The sequence below is a fragment of the Marmota marmota genome, unplaced genomic scaffold (assembly GCF_001458135.2).
Source record: "Marmota marmota marmota unplaced genomic scaffold, marMar, whole genome shotgun sequence".
Taxonomy (NCBI): Eukaryota; Metazoa; Chordata; class Mammalia; order Rodentia; family Sciuridae; genus Marmota; species Marmota marmota.
In genome coordinates, this window is record NW_026000242.1 from 27688188 (window position 1) to 27712562 (window position 24375).

General features: G+C 40.8%; 1 protein-coding gene and 1 pseudogene across 1 annotated transcript; both read left to right on the top strand.

Annotated features, from left to right (window-relative positions):
* Positions 1 to 18610: 18610 nt before the first annotated feature.
* On the top strand, positions 18611 to 21878 carry Vstm5 (V-set and transmembrane domain containing 5; the record flags this gene model as incomplete). The annotated part of the gene is made up of 3 exons (XM_015489699.2): positions 18611 to 18959; positions 19067 to 19207; positions 19337 to 21878. Coding segments are annotated over 3 exons (534 nt in total), but the record flags the coding sequence as incomplete, so codon positions are not given.
* Positions 21879 to 22023: 145 nt separating this feature from the next.
* On the top strand, positions 22024 to 24075 carry LOC125613966 (annotated as a pseudogene).
* Positions 24076 to 24375: the final 300 nt, after the last annotated feature.

The window sequence follows — 24375 nt, forward strand, 5'->3', positions numbered from 1 at the left end:
ATGGTCTCTTAGAAAGAACAATTCCCACCCAACAAGGATGACCCTTGTTTGTGCCTGGAAAAAAGTATGATAGAAAAATTCCTTTTGGAATTCCACAGGGAAGAATTTCAAGTTGCTCAATCTCTTGCGGCATTTCCAGAAGAGAATTTCAGATTTACAAATGCTATTTTGAACCTATTGGGCCGCTGTAATAAAATACCTGAAGACTGAGTAATTTATGAACAACATAAAATCACAGGCACCATGATGCACCTGTAATCTCAGCCACTTGGGAGGCTGAGGCAGGAGGACCACTTACACTTAGAAGTTTGAGACCAGTCTGGACAATGTAGTGAGATCTCAAAAGCTAACAAACAAAAATGGAAACGTATTGCTCATGAGTCTGGAGGCTGGGAAGTCCCAGCTCAAGACAGATTCAGTATGTGGTGAGAACCTGTTTCACACAGATGGGCCTTCTACATCCTCACAGGAGGGCTTGCTTGAGCGTCTTTTATATGCCACTGGTGGAATTCTTGTGAGTTAATCACTTTCCAAAATCCCACCTCTTCCTACTATCACACTGGACATCAGGTTCCAGCATGCAAATTCTGGGAGACATCAACATTTATACCGTAGCAAAGGCTCATTCCAATTCTATACTTACATGATTGAAGCAGGAAGAACCAGCCTCCTTCACCCAACATGCCATCTTCCTGTCTTAAACATACTACTGCAATCTCTCCAGCTTCTGTTTACACACCCCTGGGCATGGGGAGTTCACCACTTCAGTAACTACTCTGTGAATCTTCAAAGAATTCTCCCAAATGGTAATGTATTGAGCAATCACTAAGTGTTAGAAACTGATAGGCTCTTCACTGTATTGTCTTGTTTAAGTTTGTTATTCTGCAGGAGTTATGCATAGCACTATTATGGTATCCTCAGTGCAGAAGTTCTATAACTGAAAGAAATTAATAAATTTACCCTAGATCACATAGTTATTGCTGGCAGAGTACAATTTTGAACACAAGTTTGTCTGACTCTAGATTCCATTACACACACTGCCTCAATCCCACTCAGCAGAACCTGTCTTCTTTTCTTCTTTGCCCATTTGCCCTCATTCTGGCAGTGCCTGTCTGTCCCAGTCTTCCCTTCTCCAAGATGAGTTGTGTATCACAGGTGGTCCCCTGCCTTACAGAAGTGGAATTAGCAGTGCTGGAAAAGGAAAGGAGGGGCCTAGGCCTCCCAGATTCTGAGAGCACCAGGGCACCCACTTTTCACTGAGGTCTTGCAAAATCCTTATTACTGAAGTTCTAAAAATGTGGTACAGGAACTAGCACCAGCAATATCTAGGAATTTGTTAGAAATTCATACTCTTGGGCCTAACCTCAGACCTACTGAATGAGGAAGCAGAGAGGGGACTCAGTGATCTGTTTCAACAAGTCCTCTCAATGATTTGGATGCAGCTACATACTTCGAAACACTGCTTATGGAACTGGAGGAGGTGGGGGAGAAAATAGAATTACTTAGCCTGTCTGTTTCTCCTATGTCAATAGAAATAGGACTAACCAGGTAGAGTAGAAATTGAAGGAGACCAGAAAGAGTCTACCTCCCCCAAATGTCTCCCTGAAAGTGCTCAAGTGTTTCAGACGTTCCTCCCTCACACACTTCTTTGGCTTTAAGCTTTGTTAAAGTGCCCCCAAGAAGGAGTTACAGTAAATGGTCTTCACCATAGCAAAGGCTGCAAACCTCCAGTGGTTATCAATCTTGTTGCACCCTGGAATCACATGGGAAGTTTTAAAAGTCAGAGGCCTTGGTCTCATCCCCAAAGACTGAATTCATTAGCCCAGAGTACTATTTTTTAAAACTTCCCGGATGATTTAATCAGGGTTTGAAAACAACTTGAATAGCTGATTCAGTCCTTTCCAATTGGCAAACTACATACCTGAGGACCATTACTCTGGAAACAAAGGTCATAGAAGGGCAATGTATTCTATTTTTGTTTTGTTTTGGTGCTGGGGATGGAATCCAGGGCCTCACATAGGCTCCGCTAGTGCTCTGCTCTACTGCTGAACCATACCTCAGCCCCATCTGACAGTCCTGAAGGAAGCCTCACTTACATGAAGGTGTTGGCAGGGCTGCTCCCTTCTGAAGACTGTTCCAGGCCTCCACCCTAGCTTCTGGTGACTTCTGGGAATATCTGACATTCTTGGTTTATAGAAGAGTCACTTTATCTCTGTCTTCATCTTCACATGGCATTCTCTCCTTTGCAGCCAAATTCCCTCTTTTAGAAGGACCAGTCACACTGTGTACGGCCCACCCTGACGACCTTGTTTTAACTTGATTACCTCTGTAAAGACACTGCCACCAAATAATACACATTCTGAGCACAGGTTAGGATGCCAATATATCTTTTTAGGGCACAGTTTAAAACATAGCAGGCAACAAAAAGGGTAGGAATCTTGGATAGAGAGTAAGTCTTGGTGGTTCCATTCTCTACATACATGGATTCTGGGCTCACCTGTAGTTTGTGGCTCCTATCTAGGCCTTACCAGGCCCCTGATCACAGTTGCATCAGTTTCTCAAACTAGCATTGGTGAACTCTGATAATATGTATATTATATAGATATTATAATATTTATAATCTATATTATATAAATAAATATATGTATTGTGTGTGAATATATATATATATATATATATATATATATGCATTCTGCAATTTTGGATCCATCTGCCTTTTTTGTCTCTCCACACCTTTTGCCTTTGGCAGTCAGTTCTTGTACCATGGGTTTTCTCTGAAGCATCCTAGTTCTGCTTTGGCTGCATAGGGATATATATATATATATATTTTTTTTTTTTTTAATCACCTGAGAGAGAAACAGAAAAAGCAAAGGCTTACTGTATGTCAGTCACTGACTCTGCAACAATCTTGCAAAATAGCTGTTGTGACACACTCACTTTACTGAGAAAGAGATTCAGAGAGGTTAGTCAATTTGTATGGAATAGAAGAGTACCAGGGGAAAGGGTAAACGCTTCAGAGAGAAGTTGAGGAATCTCATCTGTCAAGGATGGAAGACAAGCCAAGTTTCTCCCCACGACTAAACAAGGATCCCAGAAGCCCTCTGCCTGCTCCCCCCATCCCAGAGCACCCTCTCCCCACCAGTAGTGCCTAAGCCACACTCCGGCTGCCTTGGTGCTTCTGCCACCCATGAGCAGCTTTCCACAATTACTGTGGCCTCCAGTGGCATCACATCTCTTTTCAGAGACATGGAAGAACTGAGGGACCATTCATCTCAATTCCAAACTCAGGAGAGAGAATCTGATTGGCCCATCCCAGAACATGTGGTCTGCCTTGGTCCAATCACTAGAGCCAGAGAGATGACTTCTCAAGGCTCTCTCTGCAAAGATTCTGAGAAGAGGCAGAGTTGAACTGATGGGACAGACAAATTAATAACAAACTTCCAAATGGAGTGTGTGACTAGAAATAAGTGTTTATTAAATGTTTATCTCAGACCCCACCCTTTCCCAAATGCTTGTTGAATGGAAGGAGATAAAATGGAATTCTCTGACCTAAAATCAGGACTTGCTTTGGGTGAAAAAGAAAAGAACCTATGTCCCCCATCCCTCCACTCCAGAGTTGTTCCTGGTTATTATCAAGATCTCTTACCCACATGGGGGTTTTAATTGTTTCCTTTTAATTTTATCATTGACAGCCAAGCCACAAAGATTCCCAACTACGAATGAGAAAATGGCAGCTTAGAGAGGTGAAGGAATTTGTGCAAAGTCACCCAGCTTGGGCCTATGCAGCCAAAGCAGAACTAGGATGCTTCAGAGAAAACCCACTGTACAAGAACTGACTGCCAAGGGCAAAAGGTGTGGAGAGACAAAGAAGGCAGATGGATCCAAAATTGCAGAATGCATTTATTGAGACTTACGGACTGAAATATGTTTTTGGCAGCAGCAAGACAAAAGGATCCCTGTCTCTGGAGGCAGGAGGAAGGGGTTTATTAATTTTTTTCCCATTTTTTTTATTGGTGCATTATAGTTTACATAATGATGGGATTTGCTGTTACATATTTGTACATGCACATATTACACAATATAACAATATAATTTGGTCACTATCAAGAGGAATGTGTTTATATGCTAAACTAGATGAAGGTGGCCCATGGCCAACCAGAATGCATCTGTGCTTTCTGAATAGAGAAAACAAACTATTAATGTGCCAAACATCAGTTAAAAAACAAGAAAGAATCTAGAGGTTAGTGGCCAGCATGAGAAGTTTGACCATCTTAACCACTTTGTTTATCCTATAAGGTTTTGAATGCATGCTAAGGTCACCTGGTAGGCATGATGGCTCTTACAACCAAGTTGGCTATATTCAAGGTAGATCCCTACACTGGGGGGTCTTCTGGCTTTACTGCATGTGCTTCCCTGACTTCCCCAACTGGCATCTTTCCCTCCTCTTCTACCCTCTGTTCCAAACAACAGATCCCCCAACTCCAGCCCCAGTCCCAGTTGCCCTGAAACAGATGTGCTGGAGGAGGGTAGACCTTGTACCATTCTGTTTAGTTTCCAATTAAGAGTCAGAAAAGCAATTTGCCTGTTTTCTTTGTTTTAAAAAGTTATATTTCCTGATATGTTTGCAGTGGCCTGAGGTATAGACTATGAATTATGTCTGATTAGTCCTGGGATTCTTCTAGGCATTACTGGTATATGCCCCTGCTGACCACTAATTATTTATTTACTGGGGAATGGGGTATGCTGTGCTAGGTGCTTGCCATTCATGCATTCACTTTGATTTCTTCTAACATATCTGAACTGTGAGGAGGCTATGGCCACCACTGTTTGTTGTTGTTTTGTGTTGTTTTTTTTTTAACTTTATTGTATTTATTTATTTTTTCATGTGGTGCTGAGGATCAAACCCAGTGCCTCACACATGCTAAGCAAGTGCTTCTACCACTGAGCTATAGCCCCAGCCCCTGGCCACCACTGTTTTACAGATGAGAAATAGAGGCTCAGTGACTTTGACAAATTTGGCCAAAGTCATGATATTAAGAAAGAGTAAGTCAGTATTTGAACCAATGTCTGCTTGACATTTCTTCAAAGCCCTTGCTTCCCTGGTAGGATTCCTTGGGATTCTTTTGGCTTCCATCTGCCAGAAACTCAGGAACTAGGCTCGGTGCACATGTACACATGTATTGGAGCAGCCAGATCACACCAAAGCCAGCTGTGGAATCCTAACCCTGATGTGGTGTTCAGCTTGGCATAATCCTGGGTTTGTATCTCGCAACTCCAGACCAAATGTATAACCCTATAAGGGGAAATCACTGCTCAGAGTTTGCCATTCATGTGTCAGGCACTGTGCAGGTCTAGGGCTGCAACAAGGAACCAGAAAGGCAGCTCCTATTCTCATGGAACTTCAATTGAAAGTAGGAATAGATGTTAAATAATATGAACTGAGATGGGTATTATAAAGGAAAGGTGTCATGAGAACATGTAAAAGGATATCTGGCCCTGCCAGAGGGTTGGAATGAGCTTCTCAGAAGAGAATGACTGAGGTCTGAAGGGAGAATAAAGATTAATAGGCAAGTAGGGAGGGAGCAGGGAAAGGGAGCAGTTATGTGCACAGTCCCTGTGGTGGAGAGAAAATGATGAATCATCAGAGCATAAGTCCAATGTGCTGGGAGCCCACAGAATGAGGGTGTGCTGAGGACACGGGCCTGACAGGAAGTCAGGGTCCAGACCTCACCTGTCTAGTCACGCCACTGAAGACATTTTAACTTATTGCTAGAGTATCAGGGAACCAACAATGGGTTAAAGCAGGAGGGTGACACGATACAACTTATATATTGAAAACATCACTCAGAATACCACATAGATGATAGGTTAGAGGAGGGTGAGTAGGCACGGTGAGGCAAATTGGGAGACTGTTGTAGAGGGGGCAGTTTGGACCAGTATGATAGGGGAAAGAAGAGCGGGCACAAGTCAGATTCGGGTTACATTTTGGAGGTAAGACAGTCAGGACCCAGTGACAATGTGGGGGTGACGAAGGACGAGGATGTCATGACTGTCTTGTGGAGCTGGCTGGCTGAGAATGTCTTTCAGTGAGGTTGTGGATAAACTCCCTCCCAGATGAGAGGAGTGATACTCTTATTGTTTTGACTTTAAATTAATTTGATTGTTTCAAATTTTTCTTAAGTTTCAATATGTAATATTTGCACACAACCCAAAATTCAAAATGTATATCCTTCAAAGTCTTGACCCCCAGCTGCCTAGGTCTTCCCCTTGGACCCTAGAGTCCAGAGTGTTCCCAATTCCTTCTGTATCCTTCCTGAGATAGTTAAAGCATTTTGTCACAACTGTGCATGCATTTAATTTATCTTTGGAGATGCTGAAGATGTTGATTTTGTCAACTCTTAAGTACAGATGTTAGTGCTTGTGAAATACTTTGTCATATAAGAACAACATTTTCAAATATGAAAGGCCTAAGGCAAACATTCTTGGTGTACACTTTATTTTTAGGATCATAGTGTTTTTATTTGTTAAGTAATTCACAGACTTTCTAAAATATTCTAGCTGTTCACAAGGGTACTGAGTGGAATGTAAAGTTTCCTTCTATCCCAGACATCCAGTCTCCTCCCCAAAGAAAACCGCAGTTCCTGGGTTTTCAAAGAATCTTCCAGAGATGTTCTGTGAACTTGTATAGATAAGATGTTTCTGTGTGTGTGTGTGTGTGTGTGCGTGCGTGCGTGTGTGTGTGTGTGTGTTTATACACAGATAATTTACTTCATTCAAGCAAAAGTTTTCTCTACACATTGTTCTACTCTGTGTGCTTTTTCCATTACTTTAAAGATCATCTAACATCAACATACATGGATCAACCTCATTCTTCTGAATGTCTTTGTAGTATTCCAAAATATGAATATAGATCATTTATTTAGCTAGTCCCTTACTGGTGAATACATGGATTGTCTCCAGTCTTTGGTAATGCTTCATTTAAGTGACCATGACAACATTTACATCTTTGTATCTGTGTTCCCATAGTAACTACAGAATAATTCCTAAAAGTGGAATTTCTGGGTCAGAAAATATATGCAATTTTAATATTTTTATTCATTACTTGGCTGCCCAGATCACACCCATTTACAGTCACCACAGTGCTGGGTGAGTATAACTTTCACACACTCCTAACAGCATAATATTATCAGACTTCTTCATCTTTGCCAGTCTGATAATGGCCAGGTTATTCAACTTTCCCACCTGTGGTTTCATTGGACTATGATACTGGTCTGGTGCTTAACAGGTATTACTGATAGGAAATGGTGACTGTTGCTCTTTGGGTGTGGTTTTTCTGGTTGGGGTACAAATTCTGAAATCTGATGAAGGTGAGCAGCCTGGCAGCCTTCACCTAAACCTGCCTCTCTCTAAGGGTGTTTGGGTTTGGCTGGTATCTGGGTGACTTCTCAAGGCCATTAAACAGAAGGATCATTGGGAACCCATCCAGGATGAGCTGAACCTTGATTTCTGACTAATCAGGTACTGAGAGGGGAAATTCATCACCTGAACTAATAGGAGGGCTAGGCACCCTATTATTTGTGCATATGTCAGTCATCAATGTTGTTCTTGAAAACTAAAGGGGAAAATCATTATTTGGGTTTGATGTACCAGCCTCCTACACAAAGCTGTGCTTTCCAAATTCCAGAGGGACCTGGTTCAAGAATGGCACGAACTGGCCAGGGCCATGAGTATTTTAATTGCTGCTCAACACTTTGCCTATTCTCTTTGGAGTTAGGAAAGGAAACTTGCTAGCACAGAGGTGGTGGCCCTCAGCTCAACACAGATGGCCTCTTTGTGGTCTCTTCAAATTGGCAACAGTTTGACAGGCAGGGCATGTGTGTCATCATTTGTTCATTTATAGCCAGGCCCTGTGCTGGGTGCTGGGAATTTGGGGTGCATAGCATGCCAGTTCTTCCTGCAGAAATCTCAGACACTTCCTTCTGTCCTTCAGAAGTTGATCTGGGAGGCCAAGTGACATACTTGTTTTACAGATGAGGAATAGAGGCTCAGTGACTTTGAGGTAACTTGACCAAAGTTATGATATTAACAAAATGCAGGTTGGTATTTGAACCCACGTCTGCTTGACATTTCCTTCAAAGCCCTCACTTCCCTGGTAGGATTCCTTGGGATTCTTTATACATAAAGCTCCCATCTGCTAGAAAGTCAGGAACTGGGTTCTGTGTGCATGATTGCATATAAGGGAGCATTGGTGCACATGAATGAATGCATTATGCATGTATTACAGGGCAGTTTAGGTGAAAGGATCACATGTATATTTCAGACAGGGCAAAGGAGGCAAATTTGGTCCCAAGAATCACAACAGAGCTGGCCTTGGGGTCTTAACCCTTATCTCAGGCTCAACTTTACATAGTCCTGGGTTCAGCACCCCACACCCCTAGACTGGATATATAATCCTTTAATAAGTCAGTACTCAAGAATTCCCATTCAAATTCCAGGCATTCTTTGGGGTTCTAGGTCTGCAATAGGGAACCACACAGGCAGCTCCTACCCTCATGGAACTACATTTGAATTGGGGGACCGACAGTCACCTGTGGTGCCTGTGATGGGCCCAGGGCAGTGTAGGTGATAATGTGCGATAAGACAATGAGCTCTGCCAGACTGTTCTTCTGGAAATCCACTTCTGATCCTCCAAGGCTCTATCTGATCACTTTCCTGGGTCCCTACAATCTGAAGGATAATTCCTCCTGGAAGCCTCCAACCTGTTGTGGCTCTGCCCCCTACTCTGTCATAGAATCATCTTACAATTGCTACCCTTAACTGTTTTCCTAGACCTGAGGCACCATTGATCCCTGGGCTTCCCTGGGTGGTCTCTCTGTTCTCAGCTGGGATTGTCCTTTCTCTCTTTCCTGAGACTTTAAAAGATTACTCATTACCCCTCAACTTAAAAGCATTCTTCCCTCTTTCCCTACTCTTGCAAACTTCCTGGCTTATTAGAGAATAAAAAGTACCCAGGGTTTGAATCTCTGCTTAGCAGCTTACCATGATAGTGGGCAAATAACCTAGCCTCGGGAGACTTTAGTTTGCTTCCCTGTAAAATGGAGATGATATCCTCTTCACCAGTCCAGCATCCAGTGAGCCAGCACCCTGCGTTGAGAAAGCCTGGGGAGGACACACTAGGCTCAGGGATTAGCAGAGGTTCCTACTCAGGTGGGGCTGTGTGGGATGCAATCCCTTGGAATACGTGTTAGGGAGCCAGATGGTTCAGGCAGACTGGCTTTCCACTCCCTCAGCTTCCCCAAGCTGGATTACTGCATATCCCCCACGGTACTCCTGGGGTGCCTCAGAAACCAGAAGTCCTGTATCTCTGCTCTTCAATATTTCTTGGTTGAGTCTCAGGGTGACCACCTAGCCTAGTTTACCCAGGACTGTTCTGAAAGCACTGAAACTGCTGCATCCTAGGAAATCCCTCAATTCTGGGCACAGAGACAGTTGGTCACCCCTGAGACAGGTGAGATGGGGCTGCTACTCTTGGCACACTAGAATATAATGGGAAGAGTTCCAATGAGGCTTTACCTCTTAAACAATCCACCACCACCCGAAAGCATCTCAGACTGGGGACCAAGCCTTTAACCCATAGGCTTGAATGACCCCAAGTGCTGTGTGCCTGCTCAGGGACTGGCCTGCTCTGGGCCTCAGACATGTCATGTCACCTGTCCTCTTGGGAGATCTGAGGTTCTTATAAGACAAGGCACTTTCTCCTAGAGTGGAGGTCCCAATGTGGAGCCTAGGTGTGTCTTGCCCACCAGGGGTCTCCACTGCACCTCACTCCCACTTAAAACAACCTTTTCTTAATGTGATTCATCATGCCACTCTCTCACTCAAACAGTTTCCCAGTTAGGTCTCCTGAACCCTAGGCTTAGTGACTTCTCTGCTGCTTAAAGGCTTAATGCAAATGAGAATGACAATAATGCTTATTTCCTGGTTATCAGATGCATCTGGTGATCACATTTGCTGGATAAGTGATGTTTCAGATTAGTGAGGTGAAAATGAGTTTATCCTGATTAAGGTGTATGCTATGATTTGTTGAAGTGTCCTTCAAGGGCCTATATGTTAAAGGCGTGGTTCCCAGTTTGATATGCCTCCGGGAGGTTGTGGAACTTTTAGGAGGTGGAGCTTCATTGGAAGTCTTCCCAAATATTATGGTGTGCCCTTGAAGGAGACTGTGAGTCACTGGTCTCTCTCATTGCTTCTCAGCCACCATGAGGTGAGCAGTTTGTTTCACTATGTACTCTCTGCCAAGATGCTGCCTTACTGTATAGGCCGAAAGCAATGGGAGCAATCAGTCATGAACTGAAACCTCCAAAACCATGAGCCAAAGTAAACCTTTCTTTATTTTAAGTTGCCTTATCTCAGGTATTTGTTACAGTAACAGAAAGTTGACTAACACAGTGTATCTCCATGACTTAAACTCCAGTTTTAAGAGACCAGGTTGGTAATATATGTCTCATTATTAGCTGGTATTCTTGTTCACTGGAGCTGTGATCTGAACAGTATTGATCTTTGTTGTTATATCAGGAAATATATCCCCCTTTTTTAAATAATTAATTTTAAGACTGAAAAGCATGTGATTTATTTGTAAAAAAAAAAAAAAAAGAATAAGTAATCATTCCAAGTGTTCTTTCTGTTCCAGCTTATTGTTCAGTAGATGGCTTCACCTTCCTAGTACTTTATCTCCATAGCTTTTAGTTATCAGAGGATCTGACTGGCTCTAAGGGCTGGAGCTTTTAGATAGCTCTTTAGTTCAGGTTCCAGTAACTTCTGTCCTGCTGAAATTATCTTTTCTTTGACTTGTTCTTTAACAGAGGCAACACCGTATATCAAAGAGATGGCTATAAATTTAGTTGCTCCTGGATTTTCTCATAGAATTCAAGGGAAGATATTAAGGCAAACTTTTAAACTTCAAATTTGTCTTTAGACTTTGCTGGTCAGATTGCTTGGTTTTATCAGGAAAACTTAAAAACATTTTTAAATATTGTATTTTTAATATAAATTCAATAAATAATCTTAAATTATGTAAAAATAGTCTTAGAGAATAAAATATTCTTATAGTCCAACCTCAAAGGAGTAATGCCTGTTAATGAGTTTAGCACATTTTCCTCCAACATTTTTCCATCTATAATATGCACATATTAGCACATATTTACACAAATACAAATGAGATCATTATTCTATTTTATAAATTTATTTGGTACCATCACAGACATCTTTCTTTGTCCATATAGAGCTTAATGCTGAGCTACATTTCCAGCCATTTTTTTGCTTTTTATTTTGAGACAGGGTCTCACTAAGTTGCACAGGCTGGCCTTGAACTTGTAATCCTTCTGCCTTAGCCTTCTGAGTCACTGGGATTCCCAGTGTGCACCACTGTGCCTGGCTTGATTATTTATTTATTTTTCATGTTGGGAAATGAATCTAGGGCCTTGCACATGCAAAGCATGTGCTGTACCACTGAGCTATGTATACCTATAGCTCCAAAGCTCATTCTTATTAATGGCTACCTACTATCCATTTTATGATTAAAATCTGACATATTGAACTAACCTTCTTGAGTAGAATATTTAAACCAAGTCTAACTATTGACGTAGCCATTAAGTTTCTCTAGACTTATTCTGGGTTGATTTTAGCATGAGACACAGGAGTAGTCACTCATTAATTAAACTTTTTAAACATTTGACTAACAGTTTGCCTTAAAACCCTTGGAATTGTTAATTTTCTATCCTTGTTTTAAACATTTATTCCTAAGTATATGTGAATGATTGACAGAAGGAGGAATTCTTAACTAAACCTAGTTAAATATGTGGTTAGTTTGAATCCTTAAGGTCCCCCCCCTCCACCCCAACTCTTAACAATTCAAGAAGATTTAAATTCTATCAAGTATCTTTTCTGACTATCATGGTATGAAAGTAGAAAGTAATGACAGGTGGAAAATTAAAAATTCTCAAATGCATGGAAATTAAACAACATACTCCTGAGCAATGAATGGATCAAAGAAAAAAAACCAAAATAGAAATAAAAAAAAATCTCGAAACAAACAAAAATAGAAACACAATGTATTAAAAATATACGGCGAAGCAAAGAACAATTCTAAGAGAAATTTACCAAAGAAAAAGATACTACAAGAAAAGAAAATTAAAGACCAATATCCCTGATGAATGTAAATGCAAAAATACTCAATGAAATACTAGCAAACTTATTTTTTTTTTAATTTTTAATTTATTCTTTAGTTTTCAGTGGACACAACATCTTTGTTTGTATGTGGTGCTGAGGATCGAACCTTGGCCCCATGCATGCCAGGCGAGCACACTACCGCTTGAGCCACATCCCCAGCCCCAATACTAGCAAACTTAATTCAACAACACTTTAAAAGGACCATATACCATGATCAACAGTGGTTCAACACACACAAATCAGTAAATGTGATATACCACATTAGCAGAAAGAGGGGAAAATATTATATGATCATATCAATGAATGTAGAAAAAGCATCTGACAAAATTCAACATCCTTTCTTGATAAAAACTCTCAATAGATTAAGTACAGAAGAATTGTACCTCAATATATAAAGTCCATACATGACCAGCCCACAATGAATTATCAGTACAATGGTGAGCCATGGAGAGCTTTTCCTCTAGGATAAGGAATAAGGCAAGGATGTCTACTTTCACTTCTGATCAACAAAGTGCTTGGAAGTCCTAGAGAGAGCAATTAGATAAGAAATACAAGACATCCAAACTGGGAAGGAAGAAGTGAATTTATCTGTTTGTAGGTGACATGATCTAATATATAGAAAACCCTAACAAAAGTCTACCAAACAATTGTTAAAATAAAAACAAATTCAGTAAAATTACAGAATTTAAAATTATGCAAAAATCAGTTGCATTTCTGATTGTTAACAATGAATTATCTGAGGAAGAGATGAAAATGATTCCTTTACAATAACATAAATATACTTAAGAACCAAGGAGGTGGATGTTCTGTATACAATAAGACATTTAAAAAAAAAAACTGAAGAAGACAGACAAATGGAAAGAAATTCCATGTTCATAGATTAGAAGAATTGTTAAAAGTCCATGCTATCCAAAGAAATCTACAGATTTAATGAAATCACTTTCAAAATTCCAATGGCATTCTTCACAGAAATTGAAAAAACAGGGCTGAGATTGTGGCTCAATGGTAAAGCACTTGACTAGCATATATAAGGCCCTGGGTTCAATCCTTAGCAACACACACCCACCCCCCCCACCCACCCCCACACACACTATTTTTTTAATTCTAAAATTCATGTGGAACCATAAGACCCTGAATAGCGAATGCAATCTGAAGAAGATCAAAAATAAAAGATATCACATCTTCTGATTTTAAGATATATTACAAAGGTATAGTAGTCAAAACAGTATGGTACCAGCATAAGAACAGACACATAGACATGGAACTTAACAGAGATCAGAAACAAATCCACACATATATGTTCAGCTAATGTTCTACAAAGACACTATGAATACATGATGGGAAAAGGACAGCCTCCTCATAAATGGTGTTTGAAAACTGTACATCCACATGAAAGGAATGAAAATAAACCATTATCATACATCATTCACAAAAAAAAATAGATTAAAAGTTTAAATGTAAGACTTGAAACTATTAAACAGGAAAACACAGGAAAAAGCTCTTCTTTACATTGTCTTGGTAATGACCTTTTGGGTATGACATCAAAAGCACAAGTAACAAAAGCAAAATTAAACAAATGGAACAATACCAAACTAAAACCTACACAGCGAAGGAAACAGCAAACAAAATCAAAAGGGAATCTACAGAATTCAAGAAAATATTTGCAAATAAAAATATACAAAGTACTCTTACAATTTAAGAGTACTTAATTGGGAAAGGAACTGAACAATTATTTCCCCAAAGAGGATATACAAATGGACAACAGGTACATGGAAAGACACTCAACATTATTAGCTATCAGGGAAATGTAAATCAAAATCACAGTGGGATATCATGTCATGTTGTACGACAGCTATTATCCAGAAGATGAAGATAACAAATGTAAAAATAACAAAATCCTGCCATTTGAGACAACATGATGTACCCGGAGAACATTGTGGGCACATCACTATATGTAACAAATACCGATTATAAAGTACATGATGATTGGTACTTAAAGCCTTAATTAAATTGCACTTCTCTTTATGTATATTACTTTTTAGATGTAGCTAATTTTTTCAAACCACCCAAACAGCTGATGTTGTTTCCTGTTTCCATAAATATTTGATCATTCACTTATTCATTTCCTTGACAAATGTTGATCAACAAGCCATCTATGAAATATAGGGGGATGCTAAGATCTATGTACACACTGTTGTTGGGTGTTGTTGGGCATTGTGCTGGGTACAGGGGACACAAGGATGAAGAAAGCAGAACTCCTGCCCTCCCAGGGGTGACCTAGAATTTGACCTCTCTTTCCTTCTCTATTCCAGGAGCCTTAAACTCTGAACTTTGTTCTGTGTTGAAGAATAACTCTGTCACACAGTGAGGGCCTGAATGAAAAGGAGTGATTCAGTAGTCAGGAGAATAATCCTTAGGTATCTGAAGAACTCTTTATACTGAAAGAGAACTTCTGCAGTCTGTGTGGCTGCAAAGCGGGTAGATTTCAGGTAGAAATAAAAGGGAGCTTTTAAAATCAAGTTTCCCTAATCTGGACAGAATTTACTTTGTAAGTAGAGAATACTCTGTCACTTCAAGGAAGAGTCCTGCCAGAGGCTGAACACTGAGCTCTTTGAATTCCCACACTGGGAGGGAGGCTGGCCAGTAAGATGCCTTCCATCTTGGAGTTCTGGGATTCTTTTATTGAGCTCCCATATGTTCAGACCAAGATTAGGTTTTTAACCCCAAAGGTGGTCCATGAGAGAGCCAGTGGACACCCCAAGTAATATGAGCATGAAATATAAAAGGACCAACCTGTACAAAATGACCTCCTCACTTACCTGCTCAAGGACAGAATTTCTCAAGTTTCTCATTCTCTGGCTTTAAGACATTGTTAAAATGTATTCAATTCAAGAAGATGCTTACAAACTACTGAGAACATTTCAAAGAACATTGAAATGACTGGCAGAGGATACCACTGGCCAAATATAAGATAACCCAGAAGAAAAAAATTATAAGGAGCATAATAGAGTAAAACATCTTAATTTTTTTAAAAAAAATCAAAGTCTATCAGGACACTAAGAGAAAACGGGGATGATCAGGTACACAGATAAATAGCTCTTTACGGAGAAATGCCTGCCACCAATAAATTCAGAACGAGTACATTTAAAGTTCACCATTTTGCAGCCATCTATGAAATATAGGGGGATGCTAAGATCTATGTACACACTGTTGTTGGGTGGTAGTGCAGTCACACGGTCTCTAAGTAGTACCTTACTAAATTACAAGGGAGAATGTACCATTGTTAAGGTACCACATACCACCCAAGGGATCTAACTCAATCACGGGACAAACTCATATGATTAGTCTCCAGGAGTGATGCCACAAGAAAACATCATTTTTGCAGATTTTTTTTTTACTTTTATTCTAAACAAATAAATCTGGAGTAGGACTCTAAAATTTTAATGTCATGAAATCTCCCCCTCCCCACCAAAAAAAGGTGGAGAAATCTTACTAGATTAAAGGACATGTCAAACAAATGCAGTAAGCAGCCCTTGATTAGATTCCACATGTAAGCAAAAAAACAAAAAACAAAACAAAACAAAAAAACAGTTTGAAGCATCATTTTGTAGTCAATTGGAGGAATGTGAAAATATACCACATGTTAACAAATAGTACTATAGGAAGTTAAATTTTGAGAGTGGATAATGTTGTGCATATTTAGGAGATGGACTTGTTCTTAGGTGAAGTGTCAGGATATCTGCAGCTTACTTTCAAATGGTTCAACAAAATGAAATTGAGAATTTTTTTTTTCAAGAAAGAAGCAAATATGGAAACTATTAACCATTGGTGAATCTAGGAGAGTATATACTAATTGCACTTGACTTTCAACATTTAACTTTTTTTTTTTTTCCAGTAGTAAAGATTGAACCAAGGGCTTTCTTGTGCTAAGCAAACATTCTTCCACTGAGCTACACCCCCAACCCTAACATTTTTTTTAATAATCAAAATTGGGGTGTCCAAGAAATTAAAGGAAGCAAATATTTTCCTACTATCATATGTAACACAATAATTCTGATATAAGATATTCCAGCAGATATCAACAGGGTATATCTACCTGAAATAGTATCAGATCCCCACAGGCTAAGTGGCCACCTGTGCTTCTGACCTAATGGCTATAAATCAGGGGTTTCCACATTCTGTCTTCTTGAAGTTCAATTGATTTGCTAGAGCAGCTCAAAGAATTCAGAGAAACACTCAATTTACATTTACCCATTGATTATAAACGATATTACAAAGACTATAGATAAGTAAATGCACAGGCCAAGGTATGTGAACAAGGCTCAGAGTTTCTATATCCTCTCAGGGCATACCACCTTCCAGATACTTCCATGTGTTCAGCTGTGCAGAAGCTCCCTGATCTCTGTCCTTTTGGGGTTTTATAGAAGCTTCTTAGGTAAGCATGATTGCTCACTTCATTGGCTACAAGTGATCAACCTGACTTGCATCCTCTCCTGGCAGGGTTGGGAGTGGAGGGGCTGAAAGTTCCAATCTTGGTCTCTCTTGTGACCAGCACCCATCTTGAAGCTATCTAAGGGACCCCAACTCTAGTCATGTAAGCATAAAAAAGATACTTACCACTCCAGAGATTCTCAGAGGTTTAGGAGCTATGTGACAGGAACCAGGAACACAAACCAATTATTTCTTTATTATATTACAATATTACAGGGAGAAATACATTTCTATTACTTAGCAGCTTTTACTCTTGAAAGCCATTATTCCAAAATTTTCGGCCTGGAATTTATTGGATTATTTTAGATACCCAGCCAGGCCTTAAAAGAGGGTTACAAATGGGATATGCTGGAGATGGGAGAGGACAATGAGAAAGCCCTGGAGAAGTGACAGATATAATTCCCTGGAGTCATGCAGCAGGGTACCCAGGGAAACTGGCAACCCAGAGAATGAGGGAGCTAAACAGGAAGTGGAGATAGAAACCAAGGATTGGGCTCCAAGTTTGTATCCTGCCCTGTTTACTCTCCAGGCTGGAGCCATCTTGACCCCTCCTCTCCTTGTGTGGGAGGCATTTGTCACAAGTTCTGTTCCCTCCACTGCCAACTACTGACCTTTGATTTGAGCATGGAGGTTAAATGTGTGAGTGTTGGAATTAGTGGCCCCTGCATAAATCTCAGTTTTGGTACTGTTGAATGTGAAGTAAATCCTTGATAGAATTACAATGGATCAGATGAGACCTCAAGGACAGGATAAGTATAAAGCAGTTGGCAGAGGCCCTGGTGCATGGTACCTGCTTAGTATTTTGTGCTAACACACACGCGCGCGCACACACACGCACACGCACACACGCACACAGATACCCCTCAGCCAATGGCACTACTCTTCATGCACATCTTCTGCTTGATGCCCCCTTGTCTCACCCATCCCCACATTCACATCCAGTTGGTCAGCATTCCCCACTTCCAAATGCATGTCCTAAATCAGATTGCTCTTTACCAACCTCCAAAACTGCCACCACTGTCTCTTATCTCCTTAGATAAGGAACCACGTAATTGCTCCTCTTGTCCCCCAACCAGTATGTTTTCAGTGGCAGATATTCTCAGCTTCCTGGGGAACATCACCCTTCTGCCTAAGCCTATAACTTCCCATCATCCCTGAGCACCTAAAATCATGACTTGGCTCCTGCCCACCACTCGAATCTCATCTCCTAAAGCTTCCCTAGTGCTCACTGCTTTCTGGCACTCTACTTTTCTGACCCTCAAACTCATCCATGCTCATTCTTACCATGCCTTTTCTGTTCCTTCTAAAATCTCTTGCCCTGTGTCTTCACAGGGTTGCTTCCTTCTCCTCTTCCTTGTCCTTTAGGTCTCGGATCAAAAGTCATTTCTTCAGCAAGGTCTTCCTTGGCCATCTAATGCTGTTTATCACCTCACTATTATCCTTGTTTATTATTATTATTTTTTGAGGTACTGGAGATTGAATCCAGAGGATATACCACTGAGCTATATCCCCAGCTCTTTTTTATTTTGATAGTGTCTCACTAAGTTGCCCAGGCTAGCCTCAGACTTGTGATCCTCCTGCCTCAGTGTCCCAACTTGCTGGGATTAAAGGTGTGCACCACTGCGCCTGGCAATGTTCATTATCATTACAGCACTTGTCATTACCTAAAATCACCTTGTTTGCTTGTTGATCCCTTATATGTCTCCCATATATAGTGTAAGTTAGACACAGGGAAATTTGTATCTTGTCCACCTTTACAGCATCAATACCAGAGCCTCTAACCATTCCTGGCATATAACAGGTACTCAATAAATGCTTGTGAAATAAATTAATGAGTTAAATAAGTTGATTAAAGTATAAGTTCATTACACTAAAGTGTAAGTGTGCCTGACATCTAGCACTCCATCCTGCAGGTCAGGGTGTGTCACTGTACATTCCCCAGTCCACCATCAATGCCACTGTCGAAGAAGACATCCTGCTCTCAGTTGAATATTCCTGCCATGGGGTGCCCACCATCGAATGGAAGTATACATCCAACTGGGGTGTGCAGAAAATCGTGGAGTGGAAACCAGGGACTCAGGCCAACATCTCCCAAAGCCATAAGGACAGAGTCTGCACCTTTGACAATGGCTCCATCCAACTTTTCAGTGTGGGAGTGCGGGATTCAGGTTATTACATCATCACCGTGACAGAGCGCCTGGGGAGCAGCCAGTTTGGCACCATTGTCCTGCATGTGTCTGGTAAGACAGCCACAGGGGTCTGGGTCACCTCTGAACACAAGTGTGGGTGGTCGACTTCACAATATTAAAAGGGATCTATCTTCCCTTTTCCCTCCCCACATCCCAAGAGATCCTCTACGAAGACCTCCATTTTGTTGCTGTCTTCCTTGCTTTACTCGCCGCTGTGGCCGCAGTGTTAATCAGCCTCATGTGGGTCTGTAATAAGTGTTCATATAAATTCCAGAGGAAGAGAAGACACAAACTCAAAGGTAACATTTGGGGCCTTGTGATTATTCATTTGTGGTTTTGAGACCACAAGTGGCATGTGTTATCTTGTTCATACCAAGAAACCACCGTGTGGCTGATTTCAATTCATTGACTTGTCTTTTGCTTTGCAGAAAGCACAACTGAGGAGATTGAGCTACAAGATGTTGAATGCTAGTCAAGGCTGGGCCCAGTTACATTCCTACCTCAAGAGGAAAACATTATTTCCTAACCAAAAGAACAAACATAGCCAATCCACTCTACAGCCTCTTGTGGTCCTGCCATGCAACCCATTCCTCCTAGGACAGAAGGTAACACAATGGACCACATGGAGTTGAAGTTTATGGCTTGGACAAACTCAGTCCTAGGACTTCAAGGAGAAGAGTTAACTGGAGTTTGAGCCAGGAGCTTTGCTTGATTGAAGCTTCAGGGTCATGCTGACCCATAATCAATGACGAGGGGCTGGCACTGACTGCGGATCACAGAGCTTGCTCTGGCCCCAGGGATGGTCTGTTGGAGGAATCCCTGTGTCAGGGGCCAGAGTATCTCCAGATTGGCTGATGTGCAGCCAGCACTGGAACATGCTTTCTGTGCCTTTGTGCTTATATCTGCTCTGGAAACTGCTGCACCCACCAACCTCCTATCTTGTACCTCATAAGCACTGCTGTGAGAGCTATTGTGAGAAAATCTGAGGCTTTCAGACAATCTGCTGCCTCAGAGGCAGAGGTAAAAAGAGTCTAAGGGGGTGCTATTGTGCTATAGTGGGCTGCTCAGAGATGGGACCCTATAGCTTAGAGCTTTAAGGAGAGGAGCTTGATGCAACTCTGAGGGACAATCTATGGACATAGGAAACAGAATTTTTTTTTCTTCCTCTACCATTCCAAAATGAATTGGGTTTTCTCTCTCATAGCCCAGTTAGGTCAGTGTGAGGGAAAATAAGGCTCATTTTCACTATGGGCAGCATTGGTCTTCCTGGCAAGCTAGATAATGCCACCTGTGTGAAAGTTGAGCCTGCATATGGATGGTGCAACCAGGAACACAGTAATCTCAGGCTTAAGATCTGTCCCGCTCAGTCACAAACACTTCATCTCCAGTCAAGCCCTTGTTCTCTGTCCTACCCCAGCTGAGGAATGCTTGGCTCTCACCTACCTCACAGTTAGGATATCAAGAGAAGCCCACAGTGTGTCTAGAGCACTCTGAGCAGTTTAAGAAAAGCATAAGAATCCTTCAAGGATCTGGAAAGCTCTACTGGAAAAATGCTATACTGAGTATTAGAAATTGAAATGCCTTGGGGTACAGAGGCTCCAGCTAATCTTGGGGATTGGATCCCAACAGGCCTTCATCCTTAATGTCTCCAGTTTGTGGTGATGTTTACCTGAAAATTTTTCCATCCCCACTTCCATTTGGCAAGCTCCAAAATCAGGCATGAGCTGGGCATGGTAGCACATACCTAGTAATCCCAGCTACTTGTAAGGTTGAGGCAAGAAGATCTCAAGTTTAAGGCCAGCCTCACAACTTAGTAAGTCCCTGTCTCAAAATAAAAAGGTCTGGGAATGTACTCTGTGGAAGAGTGCTTGCTTAGCCTGTGTGAGGCCCTGACTTCAATTCCCAGTAGAGAAAGAATCAAAATAAAGGTAGATATGAATTTATTTCCCACTCTCATTTCTCTCTACAATAATTGTGGTTTCAGACCAAAGATACTACCCCAATTATGATGGAGGCTGAGGTATTAGCAGTGTTCCCAGGCCTCAATTGCAAATTCATGCATGCAAAAGTGCTAGGACATTCCTTTTCTTCTCCTTCCTTTCAGATTCCCAATGTATATCTTTTCTGCTCCCATATTGAAGGTAAGGAGTTGCCTGGAGAAATCCATTAGATTAGACCTTTCCCTAAATAATGAACCCAGAGCTACAGGAAGAGGTCCTTTGGAGTATTCAGATAGCAACTGGTAGTGATCTAATGAAGGACTCCAAAGGCACTACCATACTTGATTCCAAAGACAAGAGAGTAGCAAGTTTACACAATGGACATGTAGCTCTAGTACCTGGTATGCGGCAGGAGCTCATCTTCAGGTCACCTTTGTATACACACATCCAAATATGCACTCTTAATGGCCCTTTCCCAGACAGTAGAGGAACCAGGCCCCGTGCCAGGACAGTTTCTGCACAGCCATGGAGAAACAGGGTGAGGCATACTAGAGAAAAAGGGGATCAAGGATAAGCTGCTTATGTCTTTCTCCTCTTTCTCACAGGAAGCCTAAAGCAGAGTTTGGAGCTGGGTAGCTGGGGAGTGTGTGCTTCCTCTTTCACATTATCTGCTCTTCAAAACTCCATTGCTCAGTTTGTCAGGAGTCAGGGATGGTGAGCTTCAGAGTAAAAGGAGAAATGGAAAAGGACACTCAGAGGAGACCCCCACAGGCACACTCAGATGTAAATTAAATTGCCCCCGAAGAATCTCATAAAGGTTATTTTCATAGCTTTCCATTTCTTTGAAAGGCTGATTTATTTGTGCACTTTTAAAGCTATCCCATTTTTATATGTCACAGCCTAAGGTTTTTGTCTGTTGTTAAAAAAGAAAATATTAAATCATAGGGCTTGGCCAGTGTAATGTTAAGTTATAAGTTGTTTCAAACTGTGAAAAAATGTTTCAAAGAATGAAATAAAACCTGAATATAAAGTCCGAGTCTTTTATGTGAGCTCACTCCTGCCAAGAACTCAAAGGCTCTGGGTAATGTTCTGAGCATACATAAAAGAATCTAACACAGCCATGAGTCTGGCACATGGAACTAATCCCATTGGTTTAAACAATAAACATTTTACACTTCAGAAAAACACCTTATTAGCACAACAGTTCTCTCTGTATTGTAGCCAGAAGAACCAATTTGAAATTTGTGCTTCTAGAATATTAATTGTAATTCTAGAGTCCTTCTGCCTTGGACAGGGCTTAAACTAGGAGTGAAAATTGTACCAGCTAGTTCAATGGTGCATAAATTGTCCTACAGAACAGACAAGCTTTGTCAACAACATCTTCTCAGTTATGATCTAAGAATCCAAAAAAGTATATATTGTACTTTCTCATTTCCTGGTGTTCTAGATTTGTAAGGAAAATTGAAACAGAGAATCCATGACCTCTGAAGCCCACATGAGATGGTAAATAACTGAGAGAATTTCAGGCTTACTCTGATTTGAAGCAGTACCACACAGAGGAGGAACAAGGGCAGTGAGAAATAAGATTATCACAGTGTCTTGTCCAGTGCAGGAATATAGAGACAAGGCCTAAGAGAAAATTCCACTCAGAGGGGCTGGATAAGCATAACAATGGGTAGAGAAAAGGTGACAGTATGAAGTGCCAAGGAATGACCAAGGAGCCAAATATGATAGGGTAGACCCCCCAGAGATGTGACACAGTCTCCTTGGCAACCCTAGAAGAAATATTGGATAAAGTGGAAACACTTGGTCTCTTGCTGCTATCAGCATTTACTTATCCAGCCCAGGTGTCTTGTACCCAGTTCCTAGGGAGACATCAGATTCATCTACTTGATTGAAAGCAGAGCAAATCCTGCGGTTATTGTCAGCACAACCATCCATAAATCAACTCCCACTAACAAATGTTGTGAGTTGCCAGTGTATATGGCTTTCTGCACATCTGAATCCACCCATTGCAGCATTTCCGATCCTTAAGGACAAAGAATATGGTTGCTGAGGTCACTATTTCCACAACTTTTTAAAAATCAGGTGAGTGCCCAGAGTCATGAGCCACCACTGCTGCAGTCACAAGCATGGGTGCTATGGCATCTGGAGTTACAGTGAATGATGAAGTCATCAAAGTTTTTAATGACATGAAAGTAAGGAAATCTTATACACAAGGGGAGATCCGAGAAAGAAAAAGCAGTTTTCTTCTGTTTAAGTGATTAAAAAAATATAAATAATTATAGAGGAAGCAAAGATTATCTTGGTGGGTGACATTGGTGATATTGTGGAGGACCCCTACACATCTTTGTGAAGTTGCTACCTCTGAATGATTGCCGATATGCTTTGTAGGATGCCCCGTACAAAACAAGAATGTAAGAAAGAAGACCTAGTATTTACATTCTGGGCTCCTGAAAGTGCCCTCTGCTTCATGCTAAGCTTAAAGTTGCCATTAAAAAGAAATTTACAGATATTAAACATGAGGGGCAAGTAAATGGCTTGGATGATGTTAAGGACCATTTGACACTTGAAGAGAAAGTGAGAGACTGTAGTAGCTTCATTTGAAGGAAAATGGTTAAAAAATGGCAGTCAAGTGCCACCTGGATCTTAAGGGGATTTCATTTCTCCTCTCCAGTCCATTGGGATTGCATTAGATTTTGATTTTGGTTTCTCTCTTTCCACTGGGCCCTTCCAACACAACAAATGAGATATAATTCATTTAAGATCCTGTCAGTGTTGGCTGTTAGACTCTTTAACATGGTTACTTTTACTTAGAATCCAAAGAATGTTTTCCTGTCTTATTTTAGCCCAAACAGCTGGTTATATACCTCCCTTGCAGCTAACACTACAATGAATGTGACTGTCCATGTGAATAGCTCAGGATCTGTACAGTGTAAGCAGATTGAATGTCCTGAGAGTATTATCCATTGGTCAGATGGTGAAATTGTAGTTCTGTGAGGCACTGGGGCACTCATATACCTCACCTGCTTTGGCAAGCCTTTTTTGTGACATGGCAGCACGAATATAATACTATGCATTAGAGGCACTGTTTTTTATGATGAGCTTAATCCCCCCAAAGAAATGCCAATTAAGTTTCATTAACTGTGTCATCAATTTATCTAGTACCTGACTGTTCATTCCTATTATCTGCATTTCTTCTTAAAAGAAATAGATGTTATTAATGCCTTTTTTTTTTTTTAGATATTATCACTTCATTTAATATTGAGAGCAATTTAATTTAAATTCTGGAAAAGCAAATACCTTTAATAAAGTTGGTGTGAATGATTATATAGTTTGATATAACTATTGTACAGGAGTGTGTACACATATAAATCTATAGATAGAATTATGTACATTTCAATATATACCACATATATATTTTAATTTTGCCACTCATATTTTTCTCTTTAGTAAAACAAAGCGATTTTACTGTACAAGGATGTGCAATGCTACATTAAGTCCTGAGTAATTTAAGGGGTTAGTAA